The sequence below is a fragment of the Monodon monoceros genome, unplaced genomic scaffold (genome assembly GCF_005190385.1).
Source record: "Monodon monoceros isolate NGI ecotype Baffin Bay Population unplaced genomic scaffold, NGI_Narwhal_1 Super_Scaffold_19, whole genome shotgun sequence".
Classification (NCBI taxonomy): domain Eukaryota; kingdom Metazoa; phylum Chordata; class Mammalia; order Artiodactyla; family Monodontidae; genus Monodon; species Monodon monoceros.
Window position 1 is genome coordinate 7,271,943 of NW_021703775.1, and position 14,004 is coordinate 7,285,946.

At 37.0% G+C, this 14,004-nt stretch overlaps 1 protein-coding gene across 14 annotated transcripts in view; it reads left to right on the forward strand.

Annotated features, from left to right (window-relative positions):
- Positions 1 to 14,004, forward strand: part of TSGA10 (testis specific 10) — a 111,265-nt gene that overhangs the window by 68,210 nt on the left and 29,051 nt on the right. For all 14 annotated transcript variants that reach the window (XR_003794932.1, XR_003794933.1, XM_029232196.1 and 11 more), the window contains 2 exons: positions 2,689 to 2,799; positions 6,388 to 6,573. Coding sequence is in view for 12 of the 14 variants with exons in the window: in XM_029232196.1 (XP_029088029.1) it covers positions 2,689 to 2,799; positions 6,388 to 6,573 (297 nt within the window). In the remaining 2 variants the exon portion in view is untranslated. The remainder of the gene's footprint in view (positions 1 to 2,688; positions 2,800 to 6,387; positions 6,574 to 14,004) is intronic.

The following is a 14,004-nucleotide window of genomic DNA, read 5'->3' on the forward strand; positions in this document are numbered from 1 at the left end:
ATTAAAAAGTTGCCTGAGGTGTTAAAGTACTTTGTTAAAAAATTAATGAATAATGGGATCCTGGAACAGAAAAAGGACATTATGTAAAAATGAAAGAAATCTGAATAAAATATGGACTTTAGTCAATAATGTATCAATATTGGTTCATGAATTGTGACAAATTTACCACACTAATATAAGATGTTAATAATAGAGGAAGCTAAGTGTAGGGTATATGGGCACTGTCTATACTATTTTAATAACTCTTCTATAAGTCTAAAACTATTTTAAAAGAAAGTTTATTTTTTAAAAGTTAATAGCAATAAAAACAAGAGATGTGAATTTATAGGATCTACTTTGTGTGCTCTATTTATAGCTAAAGCAAATAGGCTAAAGGTAAATATAACTTACATTTATGAAAATTAGATTAAAAACTCTCATATTTACCACCCAGAGTTACCCACTGTTAATGTATTTTTTACTGATTTTCAATGTACTTAAAAAATTTTTATACTGTCTTTTACATGAACTTTTTAATGTAGCTGGGATAAAACCACATAGCACTTTATATCATGCTTTGTTCTACATGAGAAGACAATAGAGTGGAGTGTTTAAGACCCACATGAGTTCAAGTCCCCTGCCTGGCTGTGTGATCCTATCATTTAACTTCTCTCAGTTTATCAACTGTAAAATTGGAGAGTAGATGAGAATATGCCTGGCAAGAATGTAGAGTGTCTCACATAATCACTAGATAAATATTTTTTAACAGTTATTAGCTTACTGTAACATCATAGTTGTTTGTTACACCTTCATAAACATCTTTTATAATCAGAAGAAGAAAATTAGTATCATAACAATATACAAATGTTCAAGAATAGTTTTTTCCTTTGTTTGGGTCAGAGGGCCCAAGAGTAGAAGATGGATCCCTCTGTGGACTGCAGGTTGTTTAAAAACTCATATCATATTGCCAACAAACACATGAAAGGATGCTCAACATCACTAATCATTAGAGAAATGCAAATCAGAACTACAATGAGGTATCACCTCACACTGGTCAGAATGGCCATCATCAAAAAATCTACAAACAATAAATGCTGGAGAGAGTGTGGAGAAAAGGGAACCCTCTTGCACTGTTGGTGGGAATGCAAATTGATACAGCCACTATGGAGAACAACATGGACGTTCCTTAAAAAACTAAAAATAGAACTCCCATATGACCCAGCAATCCCACTACTGGGCATATACCCTGAGAAAACCAGAATTCAAAAGGAGTCATGTACCACAATGTTCACTGCAGCTCTATTTACAATAGCCAGGATATGGAAGCAACCTAAGTGTCCATTGACAGATGAATGGATAAAGAAGATGTGGCACATATATACAATGGAATATTACTCAGCCATAAAAAGAAACAAAGCTGAGTTATTTGTAGTGAGGTGGATGGACCTAGAGTCTGTCATACAGAATGAAGTAAGTCAGAAAGAGAAAAACAAATACTGTATGCTAACACATATATATGGAATCTAAAAAAAAAATGGTTCTGATGAACCTAGGGGCAGGACAGGAATAAAGACACAGACGTAGAGAGTGGACTTGAGGACACAGGGAGGGGGAAGGGTAAGCTGGGGCGAAGTGAGAGAGTAGCATTGACATATATACACTACCAAATGTAAAATAGATAGCTAGTGGGAAGCAGCCGCATAGCACAGGGAGATCAGCTCGGAGCTTTGTGACCACCGAGAAGGGTGGGATAGGGAGGGTGGGAGGGAGACGCAAAAGGGAGGGGATTTGGGGATATATGTATATGTATAGCTGATTCACTTCGTTATACAGCAGAAACTAACACAACATTGTAAAGCAATTGTACTCCAATAAAGATGTTAAAAAAAAGAAAAAACCCATATCATAAAAGATTTGGAAAGCAGAAACCTTAAAAAAATTTCTTCCTCAATACCACGATTTTAAACAAATTGAGTTGTTTTTAGTGTTTTATCCTGATTTTTTTCAAATATACATTAACATTTTTCTCTGTTATTAAAAATTATTCCAAACATTTCTCATGAATTCATAGTATTCTGTGTGGTTTTACCACTATGTAGATACTATTATGTACTGCGTAATTCACCTAATGTGAATAAATATTGTCACATAGCAAATAATGCCTTAATAAACATTCTTTTTCATTAAATTTTATAGATTTAGTTTCAAATTGAATCAAACGCTTATGAGGTTTCTTTTTTAAATTAAAAAACCTTCTAAGTGGACATGGGTATCGTGAATACCCAAGTATCCATCTCCCACCTTTAACAAAAAGTAACATTTTTGTCTTACTTGTTTTTATGAGCTTTTAAAAATGTCTCATGTCATCACCAGGTAGCAGATCACAGATTTGCTTTTCTCAAATTTACGTTTACTCTAATAATACATGGAAACGCCCATTCCTTACCATATCTTTGATTACTAGTAAATTTTAACTTTTTTCAAGTATTATCCACTTATGCTTCCTTTTTGTGAATTGTGTTTGGGTTCTTTGCCCATTTACTGTTTGGACTCTTGTGTTTTCTCACTGTCTTTATATGAGCTTTATATATTAGGTGTATTAATTTTTATTTATCATATTTACTGTAAATATTTAAAAATTTATGGTAGTTTTGACATAGAGCAATTTTTAATTTTTTGTAGTCAGATCTAACTGTCTTTTTCTTATAGGCACTGTCTAAAAAACTGAATGATACTCATAATGAGCTTAGTGACATTAAACAGAAGGTTCAAGACACTAATTTGGAGGTTAATAAACTGAAGAATATATTAAAGTCCGAAGTACGTATATATATATTTCCACCTTGGCTCGAGACACTTGAGTTTTCACTAAAGCTGTTGGTTGATTGCACTCATAGGGACAGCTGAATCAAGTGCATTTCTTTAAGGCATAACCTATTTTGATGTTGACAATTACGTGTTAACTATATATTTAGAATGTCACCAATGTCCAGAAGGGTAACTCAAGGATACACCCCTTTTATTTGCCACTTAGCCATTTTAGATAAGCAGAATCCTCCTAACTGGATGAAGAACAAGGGGCCAGAATCAAGTTGGGCTCACTTATATTTGGAAATGGTAGTTTACAGTTACAAACCTTTGACAAAAGAGGCTCCACCTGATTGTGTAGCAGGTCAGAATTGATCTCTCTGTTGTGGAGCCACCTGTTTCCCAGGACCAGATGGCTCTCTTCTCCATTTCTCTGTTAGTAACCAGTCGACTAGACACACGTCAACTGGTATGTCTGATATCAGATGATTCCCAATAAATTTGGGCACATGTGTGACAACCCTGGAATAAAGAGACAGCTAGACCAAGGATGTTAGGTATGTCCATTTGATAAACTATTATATAAAATAGTGTTGGATTGACTCCTGTAATAGGTGTGGTGTTACCTACTTACATAACAATCAAACCATTAATAGGAATTCCTCCCCCAAACAGTTTTCCTCATTGTATTTAACATTTCATTTAATTTCAGTCCATAAACATATCTTGAGCATTTATTTATGGTGTACATAAGACCACAGGACTTTGCGAGGTGAGAGATTCTAAGGACTCCTGAATTGCAACCCTTGTTTTCAGGCAGTAAGGCAGCAGCCTCATGTTGCCAAATCAGGTGATTTCCTACCCTTCTTGAGTTGAAGGTGCTAGCGATGTAATGTCATAAATGGACAGAAGCTTTGGAGTCAGGTAGGTCTGACTCTTCCTCTCACTAATGCCATGGACTTCTGTAGGCCACTCAACCTCCCTCAGTCTCAGTGTGCCATCAGTAATTGGGAAGAGCACCCAAGTGAGTAAGATACGTCTAGCACAGTGAGCCATCTAAGTCTATTCTGGAATAGGGCAGAATATAAATAAAAGACTATCTGAACAACGTTTAGCGTAGTAAGTTTTCAGTCAGTGTTAGACACTTTTTCTCCCTAGCCCATCGCATTACCTGAAATTACACCATTAGGGATTGGGGCTTTTAGATTCTGGAATTGTATTTTCAGACATCACACATCAAACTCCTCTCTGCTTTTAGCATCCTCATGTGAGTTCTTTTTTGAGACTCCGTTTCACAACATAGCTGGATGGATCCAGGCACTCCCCTGAGAGAAAGGATCACGGGTCCATTTTGGTAGGGAGGTCCATTAAGGATTGTCGAGTACTTTATTCATCACCCATCCATTCAGTGTGCAGTATGCTGGGCGCTGAGGTGACAGAGTTGAAAAACTGCGAGGAAACAGAATGGCACCCCCGGCAGTGGGGACAACAAGTAGAGGGGGGAAAAGTAGCTCCTGTAGCTAGAGTGGAATGTGAAAGTGGGTGGTAATAAAGAGGTAAGAAGGATATGTCTGAACTGTTTTTAGGAAGATTTCATTACAACATACACAGAAGTTATTTGAAGAATTGCCTTTTAGAAAGATTGTTCAGGAAATGTTGGAAAAAGAATAAATCAGAAGGGTAACAAAAGAGGGGGAAGAGCAGTTAGGAGAGGCTGTATCCATAATTCAGACAGGAAGTGCAAAGGATTCCAGCTGAGGCAGCAGCTTTGCCTTTGCCCTGGTGGAGGGATGTAAAGAGCCCAGTGGTCAACCAGAGGGAACTGGTGGGGAAGCACCAGAAAGAGGGAAAGAGATCTGCAAAGGGAGAACTGGAGAATACCAAAGATCAGTTGCACTTTCTTTATAATGTTGCCCATCTTGCACCCCACACTGCTCTGGCTACTTTGGGCAGGTACAAAAAAGGGTAAACTGTGGTTGCAGGCTGCTGGGAGGGAGGGCACTAAGTGGTTAGAGGGCAGAGAGATGTTTTAATGCAGTCTTTTTCGCTGCTTAAACTTGGAACCATATATTAACTAGTCACAAAGCCAAATTTAATATAAAAATGATTCCTACCTTAGAAAACTGAATTCAACATAAAAATTGTTCCTATCTTTGAGGAATCTGAGGGGTTACTGGGGAGATGGTACATCCACAGCTAACTACATAAAGCTATAAGGCACTTTTAAGAGAATGACACACACAATAAGTGCTACAGAAAGTTAAAGAGGGTAAAAATTAGTGTGGGTAAAATTCAGTTTATGTATATTATATCATGTAACTCCCAAGTACATACTCTGTACACAACTGTTGTTTTTAGTACAATAATAGAAAACACACATCAGATTCCTACTGGCACATTTGGAATATCTGAATCTTAAAAGCCAATACAGTAGTTTAGTATGTTAACTTGTTAATCAACAGACTTGGCAAAGATCCTTCATATTGGTCAAGGTACAACCAGACCACAAGGTGGCAATATTAACTGAATTTCAACCAGTCTCATGATTAATCATATTTATGAGAAAAATCTGATTTGAAAGCTTTATACAATGCGATGTTGTTTATTGTAATTTGCCTTATACAATTAGATGTTGCTTATTCCAGTGTTTCTGAACTGTTTATTAACAGGTAGGAGGCGAAGAGATCTAGTGCCTTTTTAATGAATTACGAAAATTATAAATGACTTTTTAGAATGAGTTGGCCATACCATACTACTAAAATAATATTTTTAAAAGTAGCTTCATAATTATTACTCCGTATAATATATTATTTGAGGAGCTGATTGTTTTCCTTTAGAAATGGGATCCTACTTTAGTCAGTCTATCATGATAGAACTTTATCATGATAGGTTCTAACAGTGGTTCTATACTGTATGCCCAGTATATACATGAATGTATATTTATGAGTAGTGTTTATTGGCATAGGTTCCATATTTTACTTCTGAGCAACTTCAGGCAAGTTATTAGAACAGTGAGCAAAAGTGAATTATAGAACAGTCCATGATCGAGGAAATTAAGGCTGGGGTTATGAATGAAAGGCAGGAGCCAGATAGAAAACATGCCAAACCAAGAGAATTATCAGAAGCTGACGCTTAAGATATGCAAGCAGGCAGAAGCTCTATAGCCGTAGTACAACCCAGAAGAGCAGTCAGGAACAAGGGAATTACACAGATACAAAAGGTCAGGTCGAGGCAGAAGCTCGGAAACCAGACCAGCAAGTAGTCAGTAAGCAGCTATGTGGAGGCAATGAGGATTTTGTTTGAACAAAAGCAAGTAGAAGAACATGTTCATTGAGGTCTTGAAGATAAGAGTGAAAACTTTACTAGATGAGTGAGTGTGACTCAGGAGCCAGGGCAGATCCTGCTCCCATTCCCTTCTGTTAATTACAGGATGAGCAATTTTCTAAACTGAGAGTAGAGATAGATAGGAGTCCTTGAGATTGTGGTACAGTCGGTCATCGTGGCAAGTAGATTCCCAGTGGCCTGGCAAATAATGTTTAATTTGCATCACATGTTTAACATTTTACTCTCCTAAAGTAATACCTAAGATTTGCTTTGTAGGAATCTGAGAACCGGCAAATGATGGACCAACTCCGAAAAGCCAGTGAAGATGCTGAAAACTGGGAAAATAAGTCCCGTCAAGCAGAGGCAGATAACAGTACCCTCAAATTAGAACTTATCACTGCTGAGGCAGAGGGTAACAGATTAAAAGAAAAGGTAGATGCCCTCAACAGAGAGGTCGAGCAGGTAAGTTTGGTAAAATATGCTTGTAGTACATCCTGTATCATATTTAAAAGAGTTTTGTTTGGCTTTCCGTAAATTAAGTGTATAAACAAACACTTAAGTTATTTAAATATACTGTGAATTGTAGTCTGTTAACTGTCCTCCGCTCTGGTTCTCTAATCTCTTACCTACTCTACAACTCGAATAATCTTTAGCATTTTTAAAAATTAGAAACTATTTCAAGCATACAAAAACAGTGCCCTCCCCAAAAGTAATATAAAAGACCCACATATGCCCATCTCCAAAGTTGAAGGGTGCTAACATTTTGCCATATTTATAAAGAATATATTTATTATTTAAATAAAGTCTCTCTTTATTTAAAAAAACAAAACATTGCAGATACAACTCCTCATCCTTTCTTCTCCTCCCTCCCTAATGGTTGGTATGTAGAACTTTCATGTCAGTTGTATAACTCTTTGTCATGTTTGTACTTTTTCTACATATCTGTCACCCACAAATGATGTATCATGTTTTGTGTGCTTTAAGTTTTTTTAAGTGATAATATACTGTAGGTATCTATTTGCAATTTGCCTTTTTTGCTCAATATTATAATTTTGAAATGTATCTATTTTAATACATAGAGTATACATTTAAACAGTTGCTTCTATAGTCATTGAATAAAATATTTTATTTTTAAAATTCATTCCCATACTAAAGGACATTTAACTGTCTTCACTTTTTCTATAATAAAATGCTGCAACAAGTAGCATTTGGTAAAAGTTACTGAGGTAAATAGGCCTTTACTGTGAAGTTTTGTGTTTATCTGTCTATGAGTTAGGCTATGATTACTGTTTACTGTAGCCGTGCATGTCAGAGAGGCTAAAATTCCTTCTGGTGTCCTTCTTTGTCTCCTCTATTGTCTTTGGGTTCACTTAAGAGACTCCTTAAATAGAGTCTGAACCTTGTACTTTCAACCGTGACCTCCTATTATTATACAGGAGCCCTGTTGATGTGGTAGTGAAGTGTAGGTGGAGGAGACGTGTTCTATTATCCTACGATTAGGTCTTAGTCTTTTAGTGGGCATGTGCCCCTGGGATGCGACCTTCACAAGTGTTTCTGTTTTTTTTCTCCCTTAGATGAGGTAGAAAGGCTTGAGAGACTCTGCGTTAGGTACTACCATCCCTCCACATTGGTTAGGCTCTGGTACAACCATGTTGGTTATGCTGTCACAAAATCACCTCCTTTGAGGGCAGACCTTTGTCAAGAAGGACAGAATTCTGTGGGATTATTCAAAATGGTTACTTTTCCCCTCCCCCTGCTAGAAGCATGAGGGGATTTTTCTCAGATATTAATCCTGAAAACCCAGTGGGCTGCAGGAGGTAAAACTAATAAAAATGTGGGGTTCTCCTCAGGCTGGGATCCTGGGAGGATGTATCTCTCAAGCTAGTTCATGCTCAGTCTCTAGCAGGTGGTCAATTACCCTTTAAGTGTCGCTACCGGTTGCTAGCTCCAATGGCAGTTTCTCCTCCTGGTAAGCCGCAATTCTCTGTATTTACCTTTCTCTATATTTTGGGTGCAGTGATTCATTTTATGTCTTCAATTCTCTGACAGATCAAAGAGGAGTTGTTTATTGTCATATTTTCTGCTTTTTTCGTATTGTGAGCATGGGAGTGATGATCTCTAAGCTGTTTACATGTTGGAACAGAAACTGGAAGGCTGCTTGTTTACATGATTAGAGACTGGCTGGATTATTTAGTGAAATCTCTTTCTCCCCTTTCCCCTTGAAGGGTGAAGCCTCTGATGTTTCTCCTCAGAGGTGCGGCCTTGAATGCGTCCACAGTTACCCTGCAATGACAGTGGTTTTGGGAGGGCCTTTTTTGACTCTCTTCCTTTACTACACTCAGCTGTTAAGCCCAACTAATCTCTGGCTGTTTGCTTTATTGTTTTCAACAGTGCCCTCAAGCACAAATTGCTTCATAGACTGATTCAATTAAATTTGGGTTGTTTTACAGGGATAGCTTTTGAGGTCAATGTTTGAGTTTTTTCTGAACCCGAGAACATTCTTCTTAGCAGTCTCTTCCCCTAATTTTCACTGGTAAACTAGCTGACCTATGGTGGAGCTTGTATCTCTTAAGGAGTTTACCATTCTTTTTTAAATTTCTTTTCAACATAGCCTCGAAGTATTTTCGCTGTACCGTCCATTGTTCTTGAGAGTGCCTTAGACTTGAATTTTCCTATAGTCAGTTGTAAATGAAGTAAAGTTCCTTTGGAAGAATTTAGGAGCTTCCTGCTTTAAGGCCTCTCTCTCTCCCTGGGCAAAATCTCCCTGGCTCTAAAGCTGGTATGGGGACAGTGGGGCAGTTCTCTTGCAGTGACGTGCCCACTTTAGGATCTGGGCACTTGGAGGGGATGGTGGGTATATGGCTGTAGCCTCTGGCCTTCTCAGCATGCCTCTCCAGGTATAGAACCTCTTCCTTATGAATAACCTGTGTCAAGGAGAATCAGAGCCACAGTGTTCTCAGTATGCCACAAACAAGATAGAACCTCCATCCCATGTGGAGAGGCTGGTCAGAAGAAGGGAGCCCCCATCTCCCAGACATTGTTGCCAGAAACTTGGCCTCTGAAATAAGTAGCTGTTGGAGTGGCATGAGAAATGCTGATAGCCTGCCTCTCCTGGGAATACACTATAGTTCTTGACTGGGTATTGAGGGGAGAGGGAGCATTGTTTTTAGCTGCACCCACCTGGAGTGGAATTTCCATCGTGCTGAGCTGGGTGTGGGGAGAGAGGGTCATACTTCAGATGCCACAGACTTTTCCTGTTTTCTCCCAGTTTTAGTTGGTTTTCTTAAAAGTGTTTCTTCATTTACTGTATGTTCTTAAGACCATTTCCAGAGACTATTTAAAGACCATTTAAGGTTGCTTTTTTATAGTTTTCACTACTTTCATTGGTTCTATGGAGCTGCTCACACTGCCGTGCCAGAAATGGAACCTTATTCTACACAGTTGATATGTTTTCATTTTATTTTATGTCAAAATAATTTTCTGATTACCCTTATATTATTTTGTGGTATTGTTTAATTTTCAGTATTTGGAGATTTAAAAAAAATACCTTTCTAGTTATCGATTTTTCAGTCTTTTACATTTATTGAGACTGTATGGCTAGCATATGGTCATCTTTCTGGGTTTTCCATGTACACATGAATATAACGTGTATTATTTTGTTGTTGGGTAAAATGTTCTATAAATGTCTATTGGGTCAAGTTCATCAATAGTGTTTTTCAATTCCTATCATTACTGAGTTTCTGTTTACTTGTTCTACCAATTATTGAGAGAAGAGTGTTGAAATCTCCAAACATATTTGTGTATTTTTTCTTTCAGTTCTGTCATGTTACTTCATGTATTTGAATCTGTGTTATATTACTTCTTAATGAATTCATCTCTTTATCCATTTTAATGCTTCTCATTCTGTAGTATACTTTGTAAGGTATTAATATAGCTACTTCAGACTTCTTTTATTATTGTTTGTATGGTATATCTTTTTCCATGCTTTTGTTTTTAATCTTTCTATGTCTTTATGTTTAAAATAGTATTCCTTTAGACAGCATATTGTTGGATCTTGCTTTTTTATCCTGTCTTACATCTGTCTTTTAGTTGTCTTTGGGCCATTTATGTTTAATGGAATTATTAATATAGTTGTGTGTAAATCTACCATGTTATTGTTTTCTATTTGTCCCACTTATTTTTTGTTTCCTTTTCACTCTTTTTCTGCCTTCTTTTGAGTATTTTTTTTTAGTATTCCATTCTATCTCTATTATGGCCTTATGAGCTGTACATCATTATTTTTTTCTGCTGATTATTCTGGAGTATAGACCATGTATCTTTTAATTGTCACGGTCTACCTTCAAATAATAGATTACTTCTTAGTACCCTTTTACTTCCCCCTCCCATTCTTTATCCTGCTGTTCCTCCATTTTTCTTCTACATATATTGTAAACCCCATAGTACATTATTATTTTAACTTTAAATAGTTATCTTTAAAGAAATTAAAATATGAAAGACTTTTTTATTCACCCACATATTTACTATTTCTCATGCTCTTCATTCCTTTGGGGAGATCCAAGTTTTCATCTACTATAATTTTCTTTTTGCTAGAAGAAGTTCCTTTAAACATTTCTTCTAAATAAAGTAACAAATAGAAAAAAAGTTAACAAAAAGTAAGTAAAATAAAATAAAGTGGTAAGAGCTAAGTTCTTTTCAACTGAGGGGGAAAAAAACCGTTTCTTGTAGTACATTGGCATTGAATTTTCTCACGTATTGTTTGTTTTAAAGAGTACTTATTTCACCCTCATTTCTGAAGAACCTCCTTTTTTTATATGTCTTTTATGTGTTTCTTTTCTTTACACACTTCCTACCCCACTGCTGATTGGTTTGGAAGTTATATGTTCTCAATCTCTTCTTTTGGTAGTTAAAATTTTAATATGCATACTTAACAAAGTCTGTTGTTAGTATCTCCAGCCTTCCTCCTAAACAATAATATATGGTCCTGAGAATATTTGAATACTGAGCATAAAACTACTGCTTACTAGATCTTGTGCCCTCTCTCTTATTTTCTGTTTCACACACACACACATACACCAATCTTTTATGATACTGTTGTGTACTATTTTAGTTCCACCTTGTTTTTATATTCTTAAAAATAAATCATTACTATTGTTCTTATTCTTTGTCAATCCTTATTTGTATCTACGCATATGTTTACAGAATTCTTCATTCATCGTTGCTTCTTTTTTTTGTCAGGAATATATTAAAATCATCTGCTTTAATCACTGTAAATAACTCTTTGCTCAAAGAACCTTATAACTAATTGGTATGCTTGTTTCAATATCAGTGTTGTTTGTTTTTGTCATTGTTATATGACAATATTGCTATCCTTGATCCTAAAACCTTGTGATCACATCCAGGAGCGTTGACTTTAGGTGATATGAAGGGCAATAGTGATCAGGGCCAAGAGTTTGGTATAAAACATGCTCAACCCAATTCTAAAAATCCAGTTCTCTGCAGAACTTTGGTAAAATATACTTAGCAGAATATATGTTACTGAAATTTGAGATTTCCTAAGGATACGTTTTTCACTTTTTCTAAAAGGAAAACATTTTTGAAGACATTTAATATGTGTTCACATGTCTGAGTAAATTCATTTATATATTAAAACTTGTTCAAGTGTAAGGAAAAGAGATCTACTCCAGCTAGTTCAAGAAAACAGGAGTTATTGTAAAAACACAAGTGGAACATGTGGGAGAAAGGATTTCATGGGAACTCTTAAGTCCTAAATCTGCCAGGAATGGAGACTAGAGGATCGTTTTGTGATAGAGAGTAGCTCTCAAGACCTCCACAACCCAGACAGAAAACGTTCATCTTTCCTGTTGTGCTTCACTATGAATTTCAGGGAGGTGCATCTGCTTCTACAAAAGGACTCTGAGTTATCATAGGCATGGAACAAACATTATGTTAAAGTTTAGAATTGGGTATGGCAGGGTAAAGTCAGACTCCAAAATTGGGTGAAGCCAGACCAAAGTTTTCAGTTTCTTACAGAAGACATTTTTTTTTCCTTATCCAGAGACTAGGTCAAGATAAACTTTTGGTTGTCTCTCTGTGAGGTTGAGTGGATTTTTTTTTCCTGGAGTCTCCTTTCAAGGGTCCCAGATTATATGGAGATCTCAATTCCAACTCTCCATTAGTCCTAAAATTCTTGTCTCCTAGTCTTACTTGAGTGTGTTAAGCCATTTGCCATTACTGGGTCTTCCAACCCCCAGCTCTTAGCTTCAGACCTGCTCATTTGCTCCTTGCTCTGGTTTTGTTTTCTCTGTTTTTGGCATGTGAGAATTTCTCTTTCTTACCTGCAAGTTCAACTATGAACTGCAAAAATAATTTTTTATTCTATTTTATCCAGATTTTCCTCTTAGCTTAATCAGCTATTTTACTAGAACCTGAAACGTCCAAAGCATTCTTCTCAAAACACAAAACCGATCACATAACCTACTCTGTAAGATCTGTCAATTGTAATAAAGGTAATAAAGACCTAAATTTTACATGGCTTACTAGGCTCTATTTTGTAAATTATATACCTTTTCAACTGCACCTCCTATCACTCTTCCCTGTAGTCTCTGAGCTCTAGCCATACTAGCCTTCTCTCTGCTCTTGCTTTGCACTTAGCATCCTCTGATTTGAAAAGCCACCCTCCCCCAACACACTGTATATCTACTCACTCTTCAGATCTCAGTTCAAGTGTCATTTACTTAGAGAAGACTTTCCTGATTTCCCCGATCCCATCAGTCTAGGTCACTTTCCTGTGTTCTACACTTTTTTCTCTAGAAATATTTGCTTAATATATATTTACATATTCATGTGTATGATTATTTTATTAATGCATGATTCCCCCATAGTCTGGAAACTTCATGAGAGCAGAGACCATTTTGCTTATCATTGGATATGCATCAAGGCACATTGACTGGAACATAGAATATACTCAATAAGTATGGAATGGATGGGCGGGTGGGTGGATGGATGGATAGAAGGTTGTTTGAAGAATGAGTGAGAAATTGAGTGAGTGAGGAAGGAAGGGAGGCAGAAAGGTAGGAGTGAATTGTGGCCAAATAACTTATTCCAGGAGCAATTTTTTGTGCATTGTACTTGTAAAAATGCTTGTAAAAGCAGAAACATTTCTTTGTCTCTCGGTTCTGTTAGTCTCACATAATAGCAAATACTCTGTAGGTGGCAGTGCACTTACATAAGACATTTTTCTGAAAAAAAAGGGGCGGTGTGTGGAATTATCTTGAACATTTGAAAGCATTTATATAACTTGACTCTCATATTACAGTTTTAAAGACATGCTCTTATTTTCCATAATGTGGACGTGTTCTTGATTTATACTTGCCCGGAGTCTTTTTCCCTCAGAGGTATTAGTAAGTGCTAGAGAGTTATCAGCTCTCATTTTATGATATTATGATCCATATCAGCATGCCATTCAAGAATTAGAAAATGGGTATTGTGAATGAAACAGTAGATAATGTTTTGTCTTTAACAATAGTAATATTTATACTGTAGAATAATTGGAACTATGGCAAATATAGACAGAACTACAGGCCAAACGTGTATATCTCAACTAACTTTGGGGATGAGACTTTTAAATTGTTTTCTAAATACATTGAAAAGAATGACCAGGGATGTCTCTGGTGGCATAGTGGTTAAGAATCTGCCTGCCGGGCTTCCCTGGTGGCGCAGTGGTTGAGAGTCCGCCTGCCGATGTGGGGGACACGGGTTCGTGCCCCGGTCCGGGAAGATCCCACATGCCGCGGGGCGGCTGTGCCCGTGAGCCATGGCCGCTGAGCCTGCGCGTCCGGAGCCTGTGCTCCGCAAGGGGAGAGGCCACAACAGTGAGAGGCCCGCGTACTGCAA